Source organism: Schistocerca cancellata, chromosome 2, assembly GCF_023864275.1.
Source record: "Schistocerca cancellata isolate TAMUIC-IGC-003103 chromosome 2, iqSchCanc2.1, whole genome shotgun sequence".
Classification (NCBI taxonomy): Eukaryota; Metazoa; Arthropoda; class Insecta; order Orthoptera; family Acrididae; genus Schistocerca; species Schistocerca cancellata.
In genome coordinates this window covers 702,353,466-702,379,262 of record NC_064627.1, presented here as the reverse complement: position 1 = coordinate 702,379,262, position 25,797 = coordinate 702,353,466, and the positions used below count along the sequence as shown (strand labels likewise).

The 25,797-nt window shown below is 37.6% G+C and overlaps 1 protein-coding gene across 1 annotated transcript; it reads left to right on the top strand.

Annotated features, from left to right (window-relative positions):
• The first annotated feature begins 217 nt into the window (after positions 1 to 217).
• On the top strand, positions 218 to 24,421 carry LOC126162484 (translationally-controlled tumor protein homolog). The gene is made up of 6 exons (XM_049919027.1): positions 218 to 362; positions 546 to 616; positions 998 to 1,185; positions 3,713 to 3,828; positions 8,901 to 9,031; positions 24,178 to 24,421. The coding sequence occupies exons 1-5, from the start codon at positions 335 to 337 to the stop codon at positions 9,014 to 9,016; spliced, it is 519 nt and encodes a 172-aa protein (XP_049774984.1). The 5' UTR covers positions 218 to 334; the 3' UTR covers positions 9,017 to 9,031; positions 24,178 to 24,421.
• The last annotated feature ends 1,376 nt before the right edge of the window (positions 24,422 to 25,797 follow it).

Below are 25,797 nucleotides of genomic sequence, written 5' to 3'. Positions count from 1 at the left end.
GGTGGTAAGTTTTCAGTTTACCCAACCAGAGGGTGAAGAAAGAACACACACGTTATTTTCTTCATAAACTAAAGAAAAAGAGGATTTGTATTTTGCTTTATGTCTTTAAAACAATCGCTCAGATGTTTTATCCTTCAATTGGGAGGAATATGGTACGATATCTTAAATAACCGAAATGTGTAATCTATGGGTTTTCTAGTTGTTGTGTTGGCAACGATATACGGATGTGATGTAGTAATAAACGCAGACCGCTAGTGTTCTTTCCGGTGGAGGTGGTGAGTGTGAGTGGTGTAGTGCCCAGTGGACTTAAGAAAGTCTTCTCTCATCTTTCAAAATGAGAATTTACAAGGATATTTTCACAGGTGCATTATTATATTATATTTTTCGTACGGCTTAGTTTGGTCTCGCTTTGTTGTTTCTATGCTTTTGTAGTCCTTATTAAATGACAGTATGTGTGTCGTCTTACTTCCATCACATGTGCTTGTGGCAGGCAGTTTGTTTGGTCTTGGAATGTTTGTGAGTAACTACATGTACGGTTTTTTTAGGTGATGAAATGTTTTCGGACACCTACAAAGTAAAACTCGTGGACGAGGTGCTGTACGAAGTGTATGGGAAGGTAAAGTTGTATTAGTATCTGTTTGTAATAAGTTGCATACTCTAATAGCCAGCATTTCGATGTGAAGTTCTGGTAGCAATGTATGCAATAAAAATAGCCAATCTGGTAGGCAGTTAGGTTAATACTTTTTATCGAATGATATAACCTAGCCACCTATATTAGGGCTTACATCTGTTTATCAGTGCATGATTAAATTATTAGGTTTCAATTGTATTTCGTTGACTCAGAGGAAAAGGTATCTTGAATGTGGAGAGTCAGTGTATTGATACATTCCACCCATTGTACTTCTATTCAAAAATGGTCGGTTCCTTGAAGTTTTAGCTATCATTTTCTGTGATTACTTCAAGTGAGACTTCCTTTAAAAATTTTTTTTTTTTATAGCACGTTACAAGGAAACAGGGGGATGTCCAGATTGAAGGCTTCAACCCATCTGCTGAAGAAGCTGGAGAGGGAACAGACGAAGCTGTTGAGTCTGGTGTAGACATAGTGCTCAACCATAGGCTGGCAGAAACATATGCATTTTCTGATAAGAAGAGTTACACATCCTATTTGAAGGACTACATGAAAAAGTAAGTTATAAGAACCTGTATATTGTAAAACTGTTGTATCCCAGTTATTGCTATGTCTTGAAGTACTTAACTGTTTAATGGCTCAGTGAAGATGTTGTTTAACTTGGTCATGGAATACAAGTAGAAGGATAGTGAATCCAGTGTGTTGCTCTGTCATAGCTGTCATAACAGAGGGTCATAGTTGGTGAAAAAGTCCATATGTAGAGATTTAAATGGTTCATCTGTTTGAAAAAGGGGACACCAGGTGTTAAGTATGTTTACTTTATCAATAGGAAGTTAAGGCACATTTACTAAAGCTGTGTTTTAGTGACAATAGTAAAATGACTTTGGGTTGCTGTGTAGTTTAGTCATAAGTGATCAGCTTAATTATAGCTGCACTCGTTAAAATTGCAAGAATAATTTTAATATATAAGGCTAGTAGGTTTGTAAGAATTTGCTATCTTCTATAGAAATAACTCTCGGGATCCCAATAGTCATATAGGCCTTGTTTGTAGGAGCAGTCTGAATGTATTGAAAATACTTTTTTAGTGTGTTGCTGGGATGATTCATGACCTTGGTTTCGCATGAATTTACATAATCATGCTGATGATATCCTTGGCAGACTGAGCAACACTAGAAGTCTTCAGATAAATTTTTTGATTAAGATGATGTATTGCCGAAAGGCTTGTAATCTTTGAATTATTATAGGTGCAACATTGAGAATAAACATGGTGCAGGGTAAGAAGTGAGGGCAAAGAAAATCACATTGGTAGTCAAATGACACTAGAGTTCATTTTTGCAGAGATGAACAGTGATCAGTGACATGAGGTTTTAAAGTAGTGATATAATGTATATTAAAAGTGGGTATTGTTGGCCATTGCTTATCTCTTGCAGTTCTAGTAATTAGTACTGTTAGTAGAGACATGCTCAAAACACAGAACTATCCTAGGTTCCCTGGACATTTTAATTCCTTTATCAGAATGCAAGATAGCTTGGCTTATACTTGGTCTTGGTTCAAGTGGTGTCCCTATCTTCTTGGGTCTTGGCAAACTGCCCTTACTTTTATCAGCATTACTACATATTGTACCTTCTGAGGGTCTTGGCAAACTGCCCTTACTTTTATCAGCATTACTACATATTGTACCTTCTGAACGTACTGATTGGCAGTTATGTTTTGTCATATGAAGTTGTCAGCCCCTGATTGTATGTCACAAGATTACCTAAAAATAAAATGTTGGTCCCTTTCAGAAGTAATGGAAACCATCAGAAGCACTCATGACTTTTCTTAGTTTTCTTTTTAGTGGTTGGTTCCTGCAGCCCCCTCAGGCAGTTGGAGACTTTTGTGTAGTCATTTGGCTCTTCAAATTTAATGCCATTGCACACATGCCTATGAACTACTTAAACTGCACCTATGGTTGTAAAGATTGGTTCCATGGCATAGCAGAGATGAAAAGAGAATGTTTGAAATGCAGATCGGCGGCTGGTAGTCACCTAATCTGGCTGCCTTGTAGGTAGTTCTCTAATTGTTGAGTCTATACGTTGAGAAGTCTTCAAATACTGGTAGCACACAATTATCTACAAAACTACCAGTTTAAGTGTAAATGCCAAAAACTAAAGCATGTTCAAATATTTTTTGCTGTCATTGTTCTATTGAATATCTCTATTGTCTGGAATAACTGATTAACTTGTTTTGATTGTCATGCTATGAGAAATATTTTCAATGATGACATTGTAGACACACTTTCTGACAGCAAAACTTCAGTGACAGTGTTGCAATGCCAGGCAAAGTGATATACAAGACTTGCTGCAGCAGCAACAGTTCTGATGGGTGCATGTAATGAAGGCAATTATATTTTCCTAAATCTAGTTTTTAATCTAGATCTGATGTGGGAAGAGACAGAATTTTATGCAAATATACCATCACAAGAAACTTCATAAATACCTTGAAGCATACATTCTAATGTAGTGGGTTATTTGGAGAACTAAAAGTGGTATAGCAGCAGCTTATTTTGAGAGAGCAGTGAAGTGCTTAGAATTTTCTTTGGATTGCAAGAAAAGTAAATGTCTCAGGATGTTGCTGTCTCAAATTATAAATGTAATCAGATAACATTGTTTGTGGAGGCAGATAAGAGGTGCACCACCTAATGCATGCACACAAGCATCAAATGTAGGGCTTTTACCAACATGTTGGTATCTTTCTTGATGCTGAGCAACTTGATAAAACATTTTGAGAGCATCTGACATACACAGGTGCAGAAGTGTAATGCATTGTAGTCTTTAGCTGTGACTTAAAAAAAATTCTTCTTGTTTGTGATTGTACCTGTAAATTTGACCACTTTTGATTGCACTTTCTTTTCTGTAAGCCCAAGAAAAACTGTATAGATATGAAAAGCCTTTCTCATTTTGATATAACTGCAATAGTAACTAATTCAGGCTGTGTTATATAGTAACAACATAATATTGAAACAGAATTTCCTTTTGCTATGCTGAAATGGTGCAAATTTTGTTGCTTATGAGGTACAGTAATATACTCGTGAATGTGTTTCAGGTTAGTGCAAAAACTTGAAGAAAAAGACCCAGAACAAGTTAATGTGTTCAAGAATAACACAAACAAAGTAATGAAAGATATCCTTGGAAGGTTCAAAGACCTGCAGTTTTTCACAGGTAACATTACACTACATTCCAAGTTCACTATAATCTTTTAAAAAATTGAAGAGATTGATGGAGAAAGTGTGATCTAAGAGATTAGTATTTTTGATTTGCTGCGTGCTCTGCTGGCTATATTAAGGCAAGAACAGAACCAAAAATACAATAGACCATTTCTTCTATTGATACAAATGGCACTATTATCGGTGTGTTTATCTATTTATTTATTGTTCCATGGGACCAAATTAAGAAGTCTCCAGGTCATGGAACGAGTCAATACATGAAATTATAACACGATATTAGAAACAGATAAAATGAAATATTAAAAAAACATTCAGGTGACAAGTCGTAAGTTTAAATGAAGACAATCAACAATGTAACACTGGAATTTGCTTAATTTCTTAGCTCTTCCAGGAGTATAGCAAAAATCTTGATTGACAAATCCTTGCTAAATTGTAGGTTACTGTTTGTATGGAACCCTTAATTGTTAGTGGGTATATTCTTAAGCTATTTCATAATTGCAAGAGGGAATGCTACTGGTGTGAGCAGAACACTTTTTACTGCTTTTAATGATAATTATTGGTTGTATATTATGGGTTGTTGTAGTAAGCCTTGTGCTAGAGCACAAAAAATGAAGTTATTGGCACATCGAGCTGCACTTAAGAGGTACTTGGATCCCGTGTGAGGTCCCATGCAATTAATTTTAACTGGACGAAAGTATAAAGTTTTGCAGTTTAATGAAGTTGTTCACCACAGAACAAAAACCTGACTTAACTATGTAAAAGATTCTAATCCTTAGTGCCTAGAATAATGAGTCAGTAGAATGGCTAGAGTCCTAAATTGAATAAAATAGTAGGAAGTGATAACACAAATTCCGTTGTTATTTGTTACTATGCCAACATGTTAACAAAGATTGTTGTATATGAATCTGAATAATGATGCTGTAAACAGTCACTGAACACTTAATGTGTGTAGCACATTTCAACACTTCTCACTGGGATGTGTGTGAACCCTATTTGAACAATAGAAAGGAAAAAAGATCCTCAGCTTAACCTGGAGGCAAAATTCTGCTGCCAGTGTAGTTTTGTTGAAGCCTCACTGAGATTAACCCTATTGCTGCTACAGACATTTTTTCCCCTACTTGTTGCCAAATGCTTATCTGTAGTGAACAGTGGTGTCCCAGCTGCTATGAAATAATTATCAATTATACCACAGTTACTGTGCTAAATCAAATAAAGTAAAATATTGCCTGAAATTTTATTCTGCAGAGATAGTAATGTGGATGGCAGGCCTTGCTTTGCCAAAGGAGACAGGAAATAGGCCATTTGCACAAAAATTTTTTGCTCAAATTTGAGCAATATATTAAATTGGTTTGTCATTACAGGATATTGATAAGTCTGATCAGTGTACTGTTAATACTACATGCATACAGAGACCAAAAATATGTTCATTTGTACCAATGATAGACCTTTGCTCATAACTATCCTGTAATTAGTTACTGCTTTTGTTCTTGGTTATTCAGTGCAGTGAGCAGCAATTCTATCATTTAGTGATGATTTAGTCTGCTCAATTTCGATTCAGCAATAAAATGAGCATGTGTAATGGTTGAGTAAAGCTTCATTCCAATTTATTTCTTGCCCAATATAAATCCTATTTTTGAGGTTTCTGGTATAATTTCTTTACCTTCTCAGGCCTTTTTCTCTTAGTTTCTGAGAAACCATTAATAATAAAATGTTATGAACTGATTACATTTTCAGTTGTATGGAAGGAATCTCATTTTCACATTTTGCTTCATAATGTGGACATCGGTACCTTAAATTTTCTTATCCTTAAGGGCAGATTGTACAGTCTTGGGATAAATCCAGGGGTAGCTAACAGAGGAATAGGCTAAAAACTAGTGTTCATTGTATGCTGCCATTTTATTCCATGGTTAGTTATTCCTGGAATAGTGCTTTCATCTGGTTACGTTGGCAACAAACTAAGAGCATACTGGGAAGTTACACTTCAGTCATTTCATGCTTATTTAGTTGTCTGCAGAAATAACATGTCAGACATTAGTGATAAATGTTCAGTCGCAAAACTATTCACTTGAGGCTGGTCTGTGCTGTAAGAGAGTTTGAGCCTAGAAGACAATGTGGAAACTGATGCTGTCTCGTGCAGTGAAGAGTGCACAAAACATTTAACTAAACTTCAAAGTTACTTGTGTGTACAGCATAATGTTCTGTCTTGAAATTAAAGGGGCAAGTATTTCTAGTTTGACCAGTAAGAGCTTTCTAAATTTCTGGCTAGTGTGGGGAAAATAGTGCACAACTTCATAGGTTGACAGAGTAACTACAACAAATGTAAGATTTAAAGAAATGTAAATAAAATTCCCACAAAAGGTAACAGAGGCTCCATATTAATGATTTCAGAGGCATGAAATATTAGTTATTTACAAAAATGTTATTTCATAAAGTTGTCAACAAGATGACATAAATCAGTTAAATTCAGATGCAACATTTCTAGACTAGATGACAGTCCAAATATAGCTGTATGGTAGATGAATTGTAAGTAGGCTACTTCATATAGTAGCAAATGTGAAATGCTGTCTGCTTTATGAAATAGTTGGTCTTTCCAGAATTTCCAACAAACTGACACACATGGAGATCTGATGGACACTTCTGGAAAGTGTTATCTAAAAGGGTAATCACAAAAGTAAGGTCTCATATTTTTTTATAAGTACATAGACCTGTTTATTTCTACAATGGTTTAAATCAGTTTACAGCTTGTACATTTAGCTATTTTTTGGCATAATCACCATTTCTGTTGATGCATTTTTGTAGACGCTGTGGCAGTTTTTGAATGCCCATGTCATACCAGCTTGCCGCTATGCTGTTCAGAAAGTTATGAACCTCTTCTTGCAGCTAGTCATCGGAGCTGACTTGCTGGGACCACAATTAATGCTGACAGGTGCTGTGAGACACTGAAAAAACTGAAAGCGGGTAATTCAGAACTGGAGAGGAGGAATATGGAGCAAGGACACACATTCTCCACAGCAATGATCGCCCACACATCGCTCGGCAAACCATTGCTCTCCTGCAACAGTTTTAGTGGAACATAATCACCCAGCCACCCTATAGTCCTGACTTGGCTTCCAGTGACTATCACCTGTTCCCTAGGTTAAAAGAACATTTGACCAGAAAGCGATTCAGCTCAGATGACGAGGTGAAAGAAGAGGTTCATAACTTTCTGAACAGCATGGTGGCAAGCTACCTTAAGTTTGGGATTACCCTTGTAGCTTGCTGTTATATTTACAACTTAAAATGATTGATTCTTTACAGTGGCAATGGATGTTGTACAGAAAATGCCAGTGCTGAATTATGGAACATTATTTGTGCATAAACTTCTCAGTTTTTGGTGTATATACAGTAAATCCTGTTTCTATGCTGTGATTGTTATTCATATTGGGGCACATATGAAGAATAAGATGCCAACAACTACGATGAAAAAGCATAATCTTTTTTATATTGCTTGGGTAGAAATGTTCTTATGGCATATATTCAAATTAAAGGTTATTGCAACTAATCCTGAATATTTGAGGAACAGTAACTATTTAATACATAATTTTTGCTTGTGCAATCATCTGGAACAACATGTAATCTAGGAGGGAGGGGGAAGTAGTTAAAAAAGGAGCATAAAACTCAAAAATTTTTGGATAGAAATAAAAATTAAAACAAATGGTTTGACAATAAAAATGTTAAAATTTTCATTTAATCACCTCAGAGAACTGAAATAATTAACTGTGTGTGTGTGTGTGTGTGTGTGTGTGTGTGTGTGTGTGTGTGTGTGGGGTGTCAATAGTAGCTGGTTCATTGGTGGAACAGCCATTTCTTAAAGAAAGAAAAGAATGACAAGAGGCAATTTTTACAGAAATTTAGACATAGCTTGCCACCCACTCCTTCCACTAATTAGATTGTGTAGGTTCAATAACAAGTCTTGTTAGCTGAATGATGAGTAACTGTGCCTTTATTATACAGATATCTATTATGATAAATTTTTGATTTGCTTGTGTAGATAATACTGAGAGATACAGAAGCTATATTGTGCAGCTTTTTGTAAAAAAAAGCACCTGCTGACTTTACTGTTAATGTTACTGTGTTAAAGTTGGTTTGAGTAAACACAATTAATTTACATTTGCTCAGTAGTATTAAGACTAGTGGTACCAATATTTCCACTAAAAGGTGGAAATTAATTGTCCCAAAAGGAGGCAAGTTAAAAATACTTAGTGCCCTAGATGTGGCTCGGGGAACTCTGGACATTATTGTACCATCAAACTTTTCATTACATTAGAAATCATAATGTTGTCTAATACAAAAAGGGTGTTAATGTAAATACTGCCAAAGATTTTTATGCATTTTGTTTTTATTAGTTCTAATATTGCAGCAGTTGTAACACGCACCAAATAAATGAGACTATTTTGGCAAGAATTAACATTGTTTTTCACCTAGTTTATATAAATAATGTAATATATCATTCACGAGGTACAGATATCAAATATTATTACAGATAAACGATATATGCTTGTGAACGGTATGTCGTCAGTCATTTGCTACAGTTTCTCACATAAGAGATCGAAAAGACGAATTAAGTTTTTGTTCAACAAACAAAATAAAGATGCAAATTTGGAATTGTCATTTTCTTCAAAGTAGTTGGAGTGATCTCACTTCCTTTTTGTTCCTCATTCTAACCAATAATTCTGCCCAAATATTGTCTCAGGCCGATTCTATCACTATTCCTGCCATTGTCAAAATTTTCTCCAGTTACACACACTAACCTGGTTCTTAATTGCTGGTTAATTATCTTGCAGTTTGTCAGTTTAGTTGGTATTGTGGGTTGGTAAACAGCATTTCCTGTGCTATTCCAAGAGCAGAGCTTAACTGGCTGCTGATGAGTTTGTACAATTGGCAGTCACTGAACTAAGGATCGTGTATGTGACAGGGTGTTGAGTGCGTGTTAAAATTCCACTTCCCTTTAATTTTACAATAACAGTTAATACATATTTTGCTGCAAGTCTGTGTCTGAGTTTTAAAGCTGATGTTTTTCTGTTAAAGGTGAATCAATGGATATTGATGGTATGGTAGCATTATTGGAATACAGGGATATAGATGGAGATAGTGTCCCAGTTATGATGTTTTTTAAACACGGTTTGGATGAAGAAAAGTTTTAAATAGTCATCAAAAAGGTAAGTTTCTTGTAGATACTCTCATTAAGCTTTCATATATGTTAAGTATGAAAATGTGGCAATACTTTCCAGGTGCTTTGTGTGGGGATTTTAGCAAATGTGGAAACAGTTTTTTGTCATTGTCATTGGTAGCAGCATTGAAATTAAGTGCTTCCACCAATTACACATACATTTCATATAGTATACCTTGACCAATGCAGAACATTCCTGCAAATATGAAGTACTGAAGAGCACTGATCACACAAAACATAAATGACTTCACTATCTTCACAATTTGTGACAAGTTCATTATAAGAGGAAGGTTTCTCTCTTTAACAGGAAAATTGGCTGTAGAACTACAGACAATATGTGCTACATGTTTTTCTCTGTATGTTTACCGTATTTACTCGAATCTAAGCTGCACTTTTTTCCGGTTTTTGTGGTCCAAAAAACCGCCTCTGGCTTAGAATAGAGTGCAAAATAAGCAGAAATTCTGAAAAATGTTGGTAGGTGTCGCGACAACTAACTTCTGCCATCATATATACGTCGCGCTACACAGGTATGCTTAGCAGGCACAAAAGATAAATACTGGCGCCAAAATCTCTGCGTCAGTAAATAAATTAAAAGGTAGAAGAATGTAAACATTATGCCATGTATTATTTCGTGTTTGCTGCTATTTCATTTAAATCCTGTCTGCCTAATAAACTATGAAACTAGAACAGCAAACATGGAAAAATACGTATGTTATGTTTATATTTGTATTATTCTTATGCCGAATAGTGATAGTCAGAAACTACGCATGGCAACTGACTAGATTTTTAAATCTAAGATGACCCTAATTTCTGTGCAGAATGTAATGTACTAAAGTCGTCTGCAAAGATTTGCAAACAGAGAAAAAGTTTCGCTAAACTCTCGTTTAGAACATCTTCTATCATACAGTCTATTATTTGGTTCTTGTTGATCATTATCAAAGAAAGCAGCAGTTTAAGTAAGAACAAATAGCAAACTCTCACCATTGTTTCGCTTATGAGACAATTCCTCTTTTTTTTTTTTTTTTTTTTTTTTTTTTTGTAAGCCGCGGTAGCGCGCACAAAAGCAAGCCTTGCCACAAGAGCAGGGTGTATACGACCCGGGAATTCCGGGAAAAACCCGGGAATTTTTTCATCCGGGGGAAAACCGGGAAAAACCCGGGAATTTTTTCATCCGGGAGAAAACCGGGAAAAACCCGGGAATTTTTTCATCCGGGAGAAAACCGGGAAAAACCCGGGAATTTTTTCATCCGGGAGAAAACCGGGAAAAACCCGGGAATTTTTCATTGTTTTAGCTTTCAGTTAAATTTTTGTAATTTCGACTGCAGAATTGATACTGCAGCAATAAAATATAAACTAGGGGGAAAAAATAAAACTTCAGTGGCAAAGGAAATGTGCATTTTACGACAGCAAAACACCGTGCACGCACAAGTGTCTGCAGATAACAAAAGTGTCAAAGGCCGTAGGGCGCAGACTGTAATTCTTCGTAACAAAAAACTGCTTGCTATGAGCATGACGTCACAACTGTTCATATTAGGTTAGTTTGACCAGTTGCCAGCGGTCTGTTGCGCATGCACATTTGACTCGCGTATAAGCAGTACCTCCTCCCGCTTCCCGTTACTTGAAGTTTGGCTGTTAGCTGTATCGGTAGTAGCAGCATGCAACCAGATGCAACGAGAAAATTTTTTCTCGTGCGCCCTAGCTGTCAGATTCGCTCTTGCAGAGTTGTCAGAGTTGTAGTGGGGAGGGGGTTGGTTGGTTGGTTGGTTGGTTGGTTGGTTGGTTGGTTGGTTGGTTGGTTTGTGGGATTAAAGGGACCAGACTGCTACGGTCATCAGTCCCGAAGGGGGTTAGTCCCCACGTGACCCATGTTTACGTTAAGTGATTTCGCCGCTTCTCTTCGTGTACAGCTCCTACGTCAAATGAAAACAAAACGGATTTCTGTGGCCGTGAGCTATCAAGTGAATTAAAATCCATTCAGATAATTACGGAGGGCAAAAATATATTATTAATTTCAGTTTTCTGATTTTATTTTCTTTCAAAGTCAGTAGCAGGCAAGCATTAATCGCTTTGCAGAAGAATTAAGTTATTTTTGCAAGTTTGCTAAAGAAATTCCACTGAGGCAATCATTTTATTTGAAACGAAGTGTTTCATTCTACAGTATTGGCTAGTTCCAACTGTTCGATGAATTTCAAATGCATGTTATCATCTTCTGCCATGTATGGCATTATGCCATGATAAAGAACCAAACATGAGATCTTGGAGTACTGGTACTCCAAGAAAATTTACATCCCAAAAACCACACTGAAAAGCTGAATATCAGATGGAACCTACTTCATTGTGAATCTGGAAAAAGCCAATTTGCACTTAAAGCCGAATTATGCATTTTAGTATGGTTTACGAAATTTCGATGCTCTTGGGAGTATCCTCTGATGCCCTGTTTCTTTTATGGTGTAATGTAAGCTCCTGTTTCTTTTATGGTGTAATGTAAGCTCCTGTTTCTTTTATGGTGTAATGTAAGCTCCTGTTTCTTTTATGGTGTAATGTAAGCTCTTAGTGCTTTATAGACACGAACGTGCGGGCTTCCTACACCACTGCAGTTGCACACGCACAATGAGTTTTCTGGCGTTCTCTGGCAACTGGTAAATCGAACCTATTTCTAACAGTATTGCGAACGGTGGTTAGAAAAGCGTTACTTTCAAAGTAAATTTCTTTTTACGCAAGATGAATTAAGTTTCGTGTGAGAAAGTGGGATGGATATCTAAATCAGAGCGTTCGAAACTGAACAGTTTGAGGACCAGCCACTTACAAGAATTTCGAGCATAGGCATTTATGTCATAATTTTAAATTTACTGGCACATTTGTGTGATGTATCTTAAAGTATAACACACGCAAAAAAGATAAATATTACATGTGAAAGCTTAGCTTCCATTGTAGAGTGTTAATCTTAGAGACCAATATTATATGTGAAAGCTTAGCTTTTCTTGTAGATATACGGTACTGTGTACATTAATGTAAACCGTTAACTTTTCCTCTTGTGTGTTCGCGCTATGTAACCAGTAATCTTGCTATTGGCGGACTATAACACGTGTCCTATGCTCTGAATAGCTGCTGTCATCGGCTGGCGAGAACTCGTGGCTTGAGATGACTTGCTTACAAAAGAACATCGCAACCTCGGTTGCAACGCTCCGGGAACTAACGCACTGTGTTTGGTGCAATTCGCATTTATACTTTCGTAATACGAAATTATGCATCGTATATGTTGCTGCAAATCAAAGGTCTTTCCAAAACTTCTCTCTCTCTCTCTCTCTCTCTCTCTCTCTCTCTCTCTCTCTCTCTCTCTGCTCTCTCTCTCTCCTTTTTTTGTGAAGTCTCTCCAAAACTTCTCTGCTCCGGTTTTTTTTTTTTTTTCCGGTAAGTTCTACGCGATTAACATAACGTTAACCATTCAAAGAATTGATAAGTTTTACAGTTCCGAGGGAAAATCTACAGAAAAATTGTATTTTCGCCCGGGAAAAAGCATATTTTTTAAACGGGATATCCGGGAATAATCCAGGAATTTTTTTCCTTGTCCCCGTATACACCCTGCGCGAGAGGCGACAGGTCATAAACACGCATTATCAGAATGTGACAATGCATAACACAGTACAATAATGCATTTTCAGCTTAGTGACATAAACATGTATAACAAAGAGAACGGCACTTATCAGATCAAAGCAAAATAAGCAGTCTATTCAAACCAGACGAAGCACACGAAAAAGGAAGGGTACCCATATAAATACAGACGGAGCGCCTAACACACAGCAATGGCTACCTGGTAAAGCTTAACTGTTAAGCATAAGACTCGAACCAAACTACTGTAGCTGTATCTTCATCCATTCGACCCCAATTGTTTCACGTTACAATGGACCAACTGTCTTTAGATTTGGAGGGGTGGTCTAAAACTTTTCTCTCACCTTGAATTTCGAGTCTCAAATTTCAGGAGCGGCTTAGATTCAGGTCTCATTTTTTGGGTGCGGCTTAGATTAGAGTACATACGGTACTCAGTTTTCATATGGTCAGTGCTGTAAAACTTAATCATCTGACACAATATTTTGATCATTTACTGTGTTCACATGTCAGTTTTTCATGGTCCTATATATATCAAGATTATTCTTTCCATGCTTTGAAGTGAGTCTCATTTGGCATCACCTGTGTAGAGATCTGCACAGTTGTATCCACAGTTCTAAAATCCATGAGACAAATGATGGATATTGACAGTTAAAATGGCTAGGTGGCAATGTTGTTAGATGGGGCTTACATAACCAGTTGCTACTACTAGAATTCTGGAGTGTCAAAAACAAAAAGCTTGGCAACATGTAGGTTCCATTTGCATGCATGAATTTATTTACTTTTAGTAGTTTATATATAAACTCAAAAAAATTTAAAAGAACTATTTAGTACCTAGTATGCTGAAATAAGGTGTTATAATCCACAATATTATGAGAAAGGAAGTTGCTACTCACCATATAGTGGAGATGCTGAGTTGCAGATAGGCACAACAAGACTCGTACAATTAAGGTTTTTGGCTCTGTGGTTTCAGTTGGTTGCTATATGGTAAGTAGCAACTTTCCTTTTCATAATATTGTTACATTCCAGCCTGGATTTTCCATTGTTTGATTTGTTATAATTCACAATAGAAATGTAAGATTTATGTAATATTTGAATTAACTAGTTAGAACTGAGACCTGGCAACAGTTGTCATGAATTTATTGGAAACACTTTTATGTATTTGTTAAACAGAAGATGGTGAAATTAAGAACATAAAATTTTTAGTGTTTACAAATAAAAATTTAAGATTTTTAGGGTTGATAATGACAAGATGTGTGTTGGTAACCCAAAGTAATCGTTAGAAAGTGAATAATGTAAAGTACTTTACTGGTTGTTTCCTTAACTAGCCTTATTAGGCAGATATCACTTATACATGGATTATAAATTTTGAGACAAGTTGTGACTATTTTATTTCTGGTGGTACATAAGAAAGTAGTTGTGATGGTAGAGGAAAGCCGAACAGCCTTGTTACTTCATTTTGGTTTTCTTCATGGCCAGTGTTCTTACACCTAGTTTTTTCACCTAAACATTGGAAACTTGGCTTGGAATATCAAGTTTTAGGGAAAGTATAGATTTGTACTCATGGAAAATGACATGTTGAGTTGCAGACAGGAACAATGAAAAAACTGTCACACATCATAACTTTCAGCCAAAGCTTTCTTCAGCAAAGAAAATATTTGCCCAAGCAACCACACGTCATGCACAGATGACTACCACCACTGTCAGCTCTAACTGGAAATGTATGGTCAGAGCTGCTAGTGGCAGTAGTAATCTGTGCATGAGGTGTGCTTGCTGCTTGTGTGAATGTGTTTTCTTTCCTGAAAGTTTTTTCTGAAAACTGTAATGTGAAACAGTCTTTGGTGTGCCTGTCCCTAACTCAATGTAATCTTTCATCTGTCCTTTTCCTAAGATTTTCATCTGTCATTCCTGGCAAATGGGTGACAGTAGGTGAGTGTGATGTGAGGGCAACCAGCCTTTATCTTTTAGGAGTTGTCTTCAGAATGTTGTTCCTCTTGATGACTTAACAAATGATACAGTTCTTAGTTTGAAATCGAGGTCCTGCAGGACAGTCTTCCTTGGAGTGTTATTCTTAATTCAATCTTGTACTGAATACAGATACTTGCAATTCCTAAATCTGAAGTGCAAGAATAGTTCTTACAGTTAACTTTATAGTTCTCTTGCAGATCCTGTTAACTCATCCTGTCACATCTATGCCACATGTATTAGCTTTTAGTAATTGATGGAAAGTCATCAAATAAAACAGAAGTGACTTCTGGTGTTCCTTAGCTATATAAGTGATTTGGGAGACAATCTGGGCACCTGTCTTCAGTTGTTTACAGATGACGGTCGTTTAGTGACTGTCATCAGAAGAGCAAAACTAATTGCAAAAAGATTTAGAAATGATATCTGAATGCTGTGAAAATTGGCAGTTGACCCTAAATAATGAAGTGTGAGATCATCCACATGAGTACTAAAATGAGTGTGTCCACGAGTGCTAAAAGGAATTCATTAAACTTTGGTTACACGATAAATCATTAAAATCTAAAGGCCATAAATTCAACTAAATATCTAGGAATTAAAATTATGAACAACTTGAATTGGAAGGAACACACACATGTTATGGGGCAGGCTAACCAAAGACTGTTTTATTGGAAGGACACTTACAAAATGTAACAGATCTACTAAAGAGACTGCCTACACTACACTTGTCCATCCTCCTTTAGAATACTACTGCACAGTGTGGGATTCCCATCAGATAGGACTGACGGTACATCGAAAAAGTTCAAAGAAGGGCAAGATGTTTCGTATTATTGTGAAATATGGGAGTGTCACTGAAATGATACAGGAATTGGGCTGGACATCATTAAAAGAAAGGCGTTTTTCATTTCGACGGAATGTTCTCATGAAATTCCAGTCACTAACTTTCTCCTCCGAATGCGAAAATATTTTGTTGTTACCGACCTACTTGGGGAAAAGATCACCATAATAAAATAAGGGAAATTGGAGCTTGTACGGAACGATAAAGGTGTTAGTTTTTTCCGTGTGCAATATGAGATTGGAATAACAGAATTCTGAAGGTGGTTCAATGAATCCCCTGTCAGGCCCTTAAATGTAATTTGCAGAGTATTGATGTAGATTTAGATTTTTGTTGTAGCAACTAGTTACAGCTGGACAAGGAACCTAACAGTATCCGGAACTTTCCTTCCATCTTTCACATTGATCCATAGGCTGCTACCCAGGCTTGGTCAGTGCAGTTATGGCTGGCTTTTGGTCATAACATTTTTGCTGTAGAAATGAGTCTTCTTACTCTCTAGTCAAGATAAATTTCCTTGATGTTCAAGAATCTTAAGAGATGAACTTCTCTGGGTATTAACAATTTCACCATTGTTCCAGAAAATGATTGAGATTACAAATAAGAATGATGCCATTTAGTAAGTCACAAAGAAATTTATTCAAAATTAGCAAAGATAATCACCACAGGCGTCTAGGAACCAATGCTCGAAAATGTGGCACTAAGTCGCAGTGTCCATTACAGTGGACATTTTTATTTTGTAACCGTAATCAAAGAAACTTCCAGTAATGCCACATCTTAAGACACAGCAAAGCCTTTAACCCGACCTGGTGCAGATCCCAGATGCACTAGAACAGTACCCAAGCATAGGCTGCACTAGTGTCCTGTATGCTGTCTCCTTTACCTATGAACCACACTTCCCCCCAAAACACTCTGCATGAAGTTTTGAAAAATACACAGTGGCGTACTCACCTGCCATGGTAATAAGTCTTGAACAAAGCTGCCAAAAGATTGTTGAAATTTTCATGTATGTAAAGGTAAATCACCAAATCTTTGACAAATATTGAAAATTGCATTGTTTGAGCTCAGGTAGCTGTATCTACCTCCTTAACTTATATAAAGAGAGCCACTGACGATTGGTCAATGGCATGCTACCGTGCTAAATTCATGACTATTTTGCAGTTATACTAATCAAAAAATACCACTTGCATAAACTGATTTCTTATTTTTGTCTGTGCTGCTCTCTCCCAAGTGTGTAATTAATTTTCTGTGCAGCCTTTACTTCCATTTAGGCTGCTTCTATTGAGTCAGTGTTCATCACAATTTTTGAGCCGGTTTAACTACTTGACAGATTCTACAAGGACATTCTCATCTTCAAAGATGGTGAATATTGTGTTTGCAACAATGTAATATGCACCCATACCTCATTGAAATTACACTAGTATGGAAGGGACCAAATGAGTTCATGCCTATTCTTGAGCAGTCTTGTAGATTGTTTGCTGGAAATTGTGGTTTTTTTCCCCAGTCTCAAGTGATTCAGCCTGCTTCAAATCTTGTTTTCTCAACAACTGAATGTTTTTCTTGTTGCCAAAGTTTGTCATGAACTGACTGATATAGGGCATAATCAATAACAATCATTGAGGGTCTTGCCAGATTTGTCACTAGTGATGTCTTCAACCACTTCTGAAAAACTACACTACTTGTCTTTTTGTGATAATCATGTCCTCTTCTGACTGAAACATAACAGGAACTATGGCATAAAACTGTCTGATGTGCATATCTGTAAAATAATTCACCATCCTTTTCCAACAGGCACTGGCATTGTCGCATAGAGCCTTTCATCACTCCAGCCTCTGTGTAATGAAGGGCTGGTATTAACACAGGTTTCATCTAGCCACATTGTACTTCAGAGCACCTGTGATCATGTGCAGAATTCTGCACTACCATGCAACAGCTGTCTTGTTAAGTTTTAAATGCTAAATGGAGTTGCTGAAGCCTATGTTTTTGAGTACTGTAAGCAATAAAAATTTGCTGCTAACTGACACAAGCAATTTAGTGTGGGATGTTACCTCCTGTTATAAGACAATTGGCGTTTTGAAAATTGTCCGAATTTGTCACTTGGTTCTTTCTCAGCCACTTTTTCATGGTTCCTGCAGCCTTGTGCCACTCGTGTTTTATAGTTCTTTCTGTATTGTTACAATAATGTTATGTTTACTTTCAAAACTGTTGCCAGTCCTCTTAAAAATGTAACTAGCAGGAACTGGCTCATCTTTTTAGTTTTTCTTAAAGTAGTCCCTCACTGAACATATGAATTTGCTGGTGTTGCTGTGTAGCATGCTATTCTTCCACTGTTTAACTTCACAGTAAGTGTTTACCATTCTTCCCACAGGATATGGTTTTAAATAAGATGCAAATAATCATAAAACTTCTTGTTACACAAAAGATGAAACGACAGTGCCAGTTACACGACACACTGGTACGTTTCAGACAGGTGCGCATTGATTCTGCAGTGCAGCAGTGTTCTGTGCTAACTCCTCAAGCAGTCTCATTGGCTAGCTTCCTTTGGCAGCTTAACAGAAAGATGATGCTACTGAGCTGTCACTGTCACACACTCATCTTGGACTAGTCATTTTGTGGTTAAAAGTCTGAGCTGATGCAATATGCACAGCTTACTATACATCAAAAGAATGGTGTCAGAATTAAGGTTGCCATTGATTTGCATTATATGCTTGGCTCTATGTGATATAAAATTGGCGAATCAGTCCTCTCAAATGTTTAGTATTATATATTGCTACCTAAGAGCAGGACATTAATTACCTGTGATACAGTGGGTGATTTCAGATTTTTCAATGAATATTTATTTATGCATTTATTTTACCTGGCAAGATTAGGGCCTTCAGGCCCTCTCTTACACCTAACCAGGCATACGAGTTACAGTTTCTACAGAACATTAAGGACATATAATGTGTTATTATTATTAATGTTAAAGAAAAAAGAAATAGAGATTATAACAGTAGTACAATGATAATTGTAACAATCAAAGAAATAATTATAACAATCAATGGTGGTGGTGGTGGTGGTGGTGGTGGTGGTGGTGGTGGTGGTAGTAATGATTATGTATATGAAAGTAAACATATTTTTCTTTTATGAATGTCAGTCCTATTGCTAGTTGGGAATTTTCTCGTTATGTTCTTGCGGCTTAGGAGTTATTCTCATCGAGCAGACACATAAGACGATAGAATGGGGTGAAAGAGATATGGAAGAGGTAGATAGGTTAGAGGAAGAGAAATAGAATGGTAAAATTAGAAACTATGAAGGAGAGGAGAAAGTGATTAGAGGGGCACAACAATGGTGGCTATACTGTCCCTAATATGTAAGTTTTGAGTTCCCTCTTGAATGTTGAGTGGTTCTGGATGGGACGCAGATAACAGGGGAGCTCGTTCCATAGTCGTATGGCTGAGATGGAGAATGACACAGAAAGATTTTGTTATGTAAAGGTACAGCCAAGATGCTTGACATATCCGATCTGGTATTGCGGTTGTGGAATGATAAGTGTTTAATGTGAGAAGATAGCCACTGGTGCCCCCAATACCTAAGAAATAGATGAAGTAAGCACATCGTGTGGAGATCGCGTGCCTTATGTGGGCGTATCCAACCTAGCTGGGAGTATGAAAAACTGATAAGATCATACAACCATATATTGCACACGTATCTAACACGAGCATTCATCACTAGCTCGAGGCATCTCGAATTTTCACTATTTGTGCCGTGTTGAAGTACATCACAGTAGTAAAGATTAGGCAAGACTAGTGTTTGGACTAATTTTTGTTTAACATGGGTTGGAAATATTTTTCTAAATTTTTGAATTGCGTGGAGGGAGGAGAGTGATTTCCGGCAAGCTGTGACTGTTTGTTCTTCCCAGTTTAGGTGTTCATCCAAGATTATTCCAAGGTCTTTTACTGTTTTTTGTATGGTAGTTGGGTACCATTGAGGAGTATTTGAGGGACTGTTTCGCGAAAGTACCGGCTGATTAACTTTGGATGAGATATAAGTATGACCTGGGATTTCTTGGGGTTTAGTTTCAGACCTAGGTTCTGTGCCCATTGAGAAACAGAGCAAAGATCTGTGTTCATACTAGCTACTACGTCAGCAATGTTCTTGGGGCTTGCACTTATGTACAGTTGGATGTCTGCATATAGATGGTAGTTGCAGGAGTGAATCACTGAAGAAATATCATTAATGTACAGTGAGAAGAGTAATGGACCAAGGATGGAGCCTTGGGAACTCCAGAGCGCACGTTTTTCCATGACTTTTCTGACCCACAGATGACTTGTTGACTTCTGTTTTTGAGGTAGCTGTCGAACCACTGTATTGCGCTGTTTGAGAAATTCAGCTGTTTCATTTTAATTAGTAATATATCAAAGTCAACTGTATCAAAAGCCTTGCTAAAGTCAGGCAGTGTTAGGATGGTAGCTTCACGTCTGTCCATAGCATGTTTAATGTCATCAGTTACTTTGATTAATGCAGTTGCTGTACTATGGTGCTTTCGAAAGCCTGACTGATATTTGTCATGGATGTTATGAGTTATGAGGTAATCCGTCAGCTGTTCATGGATGATGTATTCTAGGGCTTTAGATATTGCAGGTAGTATGCTGATCGGCCTGTAGTCACCTGGCGACTTAGGGTTGTCAGTCTTGGGTATAGGTTGAATTAAACTTTGCTTCCACTCAGTAGGATATGTACTACTGACAAGACAGGTTGAAGATGTCTGTGATAACTGGAATAATAGTGTCTACGACGTTCTTAATCATGCCAATGCTCACTCCCATCATTTCCTACTGCCTCGGAAGAGATTCTCATAATTGCCTTGTGTACTGTGCCAGTAGTGACATGTTTTAGGAAAAACTTGTCTCTCGAGAGACTGATATATTGGGTCTGGTAATTTGTTGCTGCGTGGCAGTTTACAGCTGTTGAGAAGAAATCGTTTAATTCTTCTGCAGACGCTTGATAAACAGCATCAGATCTTTGCTTCCCTATACCGAAACTGTGCAGCTTTTCCCACAGTGCAGCAGGTTTTGATATGCCGCATACGAAAGAGCGGGCATGTCTGATTTTGGCATTCCTCTTGCTTTGCTTGGTTCTGTTTAGGAGTTTCCTATAAGCTTCGTACGCCTCGGGAGTTGGGTTATGCTTGAAGGCCCTATGTGCAGCATCATGTTTATTCATTAACTGGTGTAATGCAGTGGTGAGCCACAGAGTGGGAGCTCTCTTTACCTTGACGGTGCATTGATGAGCATGTTTATTGTACAGTGCAATAATTTTGCGACATAATTCCCGAATTTTTCAGTCTAAAGTCGGTTCATTGCTTCTATCATGCCAAGGGATGTCTGAGCAATCCTTTTGAAGAGTGTCATGGTTAACATTTTTTAGGTTTCTGTAGGTTACCGGGTGAGATTTTTCTTTGGTAGTATGCATTGAGTAATTTAAGAATCACGTCATGATCAGAGAGTCCCGGAGCGGAAGTCTGATTGGTGCGAATTATTTTATCTGGTCGCTTTGTTGCTATTATATCTGAGTGTATGGCTGTGTGACGTGTGATGAGTTGGGTCCAGCAGTGTTACTCATATCATTGGAGTGGAACAGTCTCCTTAGTTTTTCTGCAGAGGGAGATTTTAACTGTAAGTTGATGTTTGTGTCGCCCATAATGATTGTGTGTTCATACTGTGTCACGAGCGAGGACAGGGCAGAGTGAAAGGAGGACATGGCACCGACATTTGGAGGTTTATAGATTACTCCAATTAGCAGTTTCTGATTTGTTGTATTTATTTCGAAAAACAAGAACTCTGCTTCTCCTTCGCCCTTTGCATCCGATGTGCATAGTATAGTAGGTGTCAGATCAGAGCGAACATAGGCACCCACACCACCCCCGCGTCGTGTTTCACGACCTGCCCTTAGGAGAGAGTAACCAGTGATTCGGATAGCGTCAGAAGAAATGTTTGGTTTCGACAAAGTTTCAGAGACGAGGATAATATGGAACAGCGATTGCCAGAACAGGTCACAGAACTCGTCGAAGTGAGCTGTTAGCGACTGCGCGTTCGCGTGGGCCACAAAGAGCCTGCCGCCGGAGCCGGTCCGTCCCATTGTGGCCGCCTGTAGGACCGAGTGCGTTCCGTTTACCTGCTGGCCGGAAGGAGGACAAAAGCTGGAGTTTGCGGGGGAAGACATATTTACAGGTGTGCCCAAGGTTGTGGCTGACTCAAGCATCTGTGGGCTAAAGGTGAAAGACAGCCTGGAGGTATCGGAGAAGGGAGCGAAAAGAAAGATGGAAAGTGGCAGTGGTGGTTACGAAAAAGATAATTGTAGTAGTAGTGGTAGTGACGAGGATGAAAATAACAGATATAGAAAGGCGGTTTTAAGGAGATTTCTGTTAATGGAGAATGTTAATTCTCGTTTGACTGACAATATGAATATACATGAGCACTTATGATAGACAAATAAAGAAGAAATATTTATGTGAAACAATTGACTGATTTTAAATAGAGTACTTATGGTACTTATAGAAATAATGAAGCAATATTTACATTAAAAAATGAAAAGAAAGAATAAAAATTAACTTATATTAGACAAACTACAATATGAGACTTTGTCTCGTGAGATTTTGCTCAGTCTTTCAGTTCGAACATGTTTGTCACCGTTTTCCTCCCTCCTTCCGTCTTGACTACGATCCTGCCATCCTGGGTCCATACATTTTGAAGGCCGTACTGTGTGATTGCAGCGTTCAAAACTTTCTTTCGCGCGTCCGATCTTCCCTTAGGGTAACCCCACTCTTGGCGATTTTTCTTTTCTAAGCAAACACTTCAGCTCTTTTCCGGTATGACACAAATTTAATTATGGGCCTGGGTTTCATGGCATCTGGTATCCTGTGCCCAACACGGTAGCTTCTGTCAATATCGGCCACGTCGATCTGCACGCCAAGTTTCTCACGAACGAGGCTAATGGCCAGGTTGTCGGTGTTTTCGCTATAGTTTTCAGCTACCCCGAACAAGCGCAAGCTGTTCCTTCGCTGATACTGCTCAATTTCATCGGTGGTCGCAGACAGTTTAGCTTCTAGGTCGGCGGCTTTTTTCTCTTGTGTGGCCAGGGACTTTCTAAGAGACTGGATTTTGGTGCTGTTGCGCCCGACACTCTTGCAGTTTGTCCATGACTGCGGCTGTCACAGCCCGTGATGGATTGCACGATTACGTCTAGCGTGTCTTTACTGTGCAGCGCCGCACTCACCTGGGACCGGACGAGCTCCCCGATGTCGGGAAGTGGGGCCTCACCTGCCGCCGGAGACCGGGCGCCCGCACTGCCTGTGCTCCTGTAGCCTCGCCTGCTGCCGCTTACTCGTGCTCTTCCCATATTTCACTCACTTATCACTTGTCACTTGTGGTAATCAACGGAGAACAATACACCACGGCAAGTAACACTTGTTTAGTCGGATGCACATGTTGTGGACTGCCGCACTTCTCTGTAACACCTTCAATGAGTGGAAAAACTCGCGAGCCGAAAAATTGCGCGTCACTCAGTGGCCGCCATCTTAACTATTCGCAGAACAGTTTTGTTGATTAGAACAGTTGTAAGGATGCAGTTATAGGAATATAACAAGAGAACCAAAATCTTAACTTCAGATTTGATTTTTAACTGACATAAAATGTAAATGATGTAGTAAATGTGGAAAATCAAAATGTTGTAAAAGTAGAATAAACTTGTCAATAAATTTTCCAAGTGTTGTATATCTTAAAGCAAAATCCCATGCACACGCCTGGGAGTGTGGTTACAAAATTGCTGCCATGAAAATGTATGTACGAGTGGGACAGAAGGTGTAAAAGAAGACTCCCACTGTTTTTGATGGAGCAAAATAGTGTTCTAAGATGTTAAAGAGCAACAGAAAAGTATTAGACAAGAAAATCAAGACTTCAGACTGTAAACAGGGCAGAAATTGTCCTATATGATGGTGGGCCCCACAAAATTAACTTAAAAGAGCTGAATTCATACATCTGTGTCACCTGTGGCTGGAAGGTTAATTTATGTTGGATTAACACATTTATAAAGTATATAGTAAACAGAGTGTAAGACACTAGAAACATACTCTTATGACTTTGTAATATGAGGGAAATGTTCAGAGAAATTTCTTACTTACAGAATGTCACTGTAAAAAGATAATGTGTTTAGACATGATTCTTTAGTTTATGGAATGTAAATTAACATGAACCAGAAGAAAATTTAGACCAATTGCAAACCTATTCGCCAAAGCTCAAGTGACTTAATGGGTTAACATGTGAACTGTGCTGCTAGGGAAGGAAAATGTAAGATTTTTAGGAAGTTGTCAGAATCCTAGCTGCTTTGTTCTGCAGAATTAAAAAAATGAATAACTCTGTTCAACTAATGCAAATTAGTCCACAGTAACAATTTGTGGATGTCACATAATCAGCCTTTTTGTGCTTTAAACTTTGTGTATATTAAAAGATTTGTTGTGAGATTTAAAAATTGGCTAAACATCTTAAGTTTAGATTTTGTTGACTAGTATCTGTTAACTGATATTCAGGGACTTTCAGCAATGACACTTCAGTTACGGGCAGATTGGCTGTTCTAATGTTGTGTAGATTTATCTGTCAGCTAATTGGAGAATATTGCTATATATTACTATGCTGGTAAAACTTGTTTGATCAATAAATGTTCAAATTTTAAAGTGCAATTTGTGATTTCTGTTTCAGGTGAAGACTGGTGAATGTGATCTTCTTACTTTATGGATCCTGATATTCAGATTTGTTAAAACCCTAATTTTTTAAAAATGTGATGTTCCCTTCATTTGTGTTCCAAAACTTACTGTACATACTCAAGGGCCTACCCTGTGCTTTTTGTATTTAATGTATGTTGGAAGATGAGAGAAGTATTTCCATGTTATTTGTAATATTGTTTTGAAACAGTGCTTAATACACAGCTGCATTTCAGAGAAAAGTTGTCAGTATAAAATTTAAAAATCTTATTACATGAAAAAATAACTAAATTTTCATCATGTGTGTTAGTTCAGTGAAATACAAGAACCTTTCCTCTGTGTGTGTGTGTGTGTGTGTGTGTGTGTGTGTGTGTGTGTGTGTGTGTGTGTGTGTGTGTGTGTGTAAAACTTACAGAATACACTAGTTTTGTCTGTTATTGGGAAGATGAAATTATTAAAAAGTGGATATTTGCCAAACTTTAAAGTAAGATTTAACTGTTTCGGTCAAGTGAATATAAAATTTCATATTGGAACAGAATGTACGATTTTGTTGGAGAACTGGAATTTATTCCAGCTGCCAAGGTAATTTTCTATTAGCACTTTGAGAAAGTTTTTAATTTAGAATTTTATATATCATGTTGCCATCACTTTATAAGTGATTTAAATAAATGTAAGTACATACAGAGTACACAATAACTGATAAGGTCATTACACATCATGATCAAAGATGTAAAATAAGATTTCTAGAAAGACCTGTGATGGAGATAGTGTATACTGGAATAAGTTGGAAAAAGGTTTGTCTGACATAATCTCAACAAGACATAGTGGTTTTATTGGTATACTAGAGTGCATTTCCTTGTATGATCTGAAGTTGTCTAGTAATGTTAGAGATTGGTAATTCTTGATGGTGAGAAAGAAACCATTTTAAAAAAGTTTTATAGATTACCTCGTTTAATCAAAGTAAAACTGCACACTGGTTTCAGAGTGACACTGTCAGATCTTCTGATCAGAAGATTTCCATAAGGAAATGAAATTTAACACTTCATGTGGAAGTAGGGGAAGGAATGTTTCTTACTCAAGTACCTTAAAAGAGAGCAATTTTTCTTGGAGAACTCTGGAGAAGTGTTAAACACATATATGATATGCAACATACTGCATGTGTAACTCCTTAGGACTGACTAGTAAATTTCCTAGGTGCCTAATATATGCAGGTGGCACACAAGTCTGGTCCATTCAATATGTGGCTTCAATTAATAACATTCTGTGTTGATTACTGGAATATTTACCCAAATGTGTATTTAAAGCAGTTTTGACTGATAAGGCAAGTGACATCCTAAAGAAACTGAATACAACATTGTAGTAGTTGTATATTTATGGGAAAACTTCCAGTATTGGGGAAGGTAAGAGTGATTGTTGTTTTTTGATTAGTTTGTAGCTGTGAGAGCAGTGAATTTGTGAAGGCTAGAACAGTTTTCCTTCCAAAATTACAGGGGCTCAGTTGGGATGGACAAACTTAAATTTTGCTGTCTTCAAGATAAAGAATCTTGTAACACAATTTTGCCTGTGGTGACTTGTGCAATTTGGATCTGGTGAGCATTTACCAGTGTAAGGTTTACCT

What these genes read in the sequence shown, in the direction of transcription:
- LOC126162484 (XM_049919027.1), top strand. Translation starts at nt 335, where the DNA reads ATGAGAATTTACAAGGATATTTTCACAG. An exon ending in TTACAAGGATATTTTCACAG is followed by an intron (nt 363 to 545) that starts GTGCATTATTAT and finishes CGGTTTTTTTAG; the next exon opens with GTGATGAAATGTTTTCGGAC. An exon ending in TTGAAGGACTACATGAAAAA is followed by an intron (nt 1,186 to 3,712) that starts GTAAGTTATAAG and finishes AATGTGTTTCAG; the next exon opens with GTTAGTGCAAAAACTTGAAG.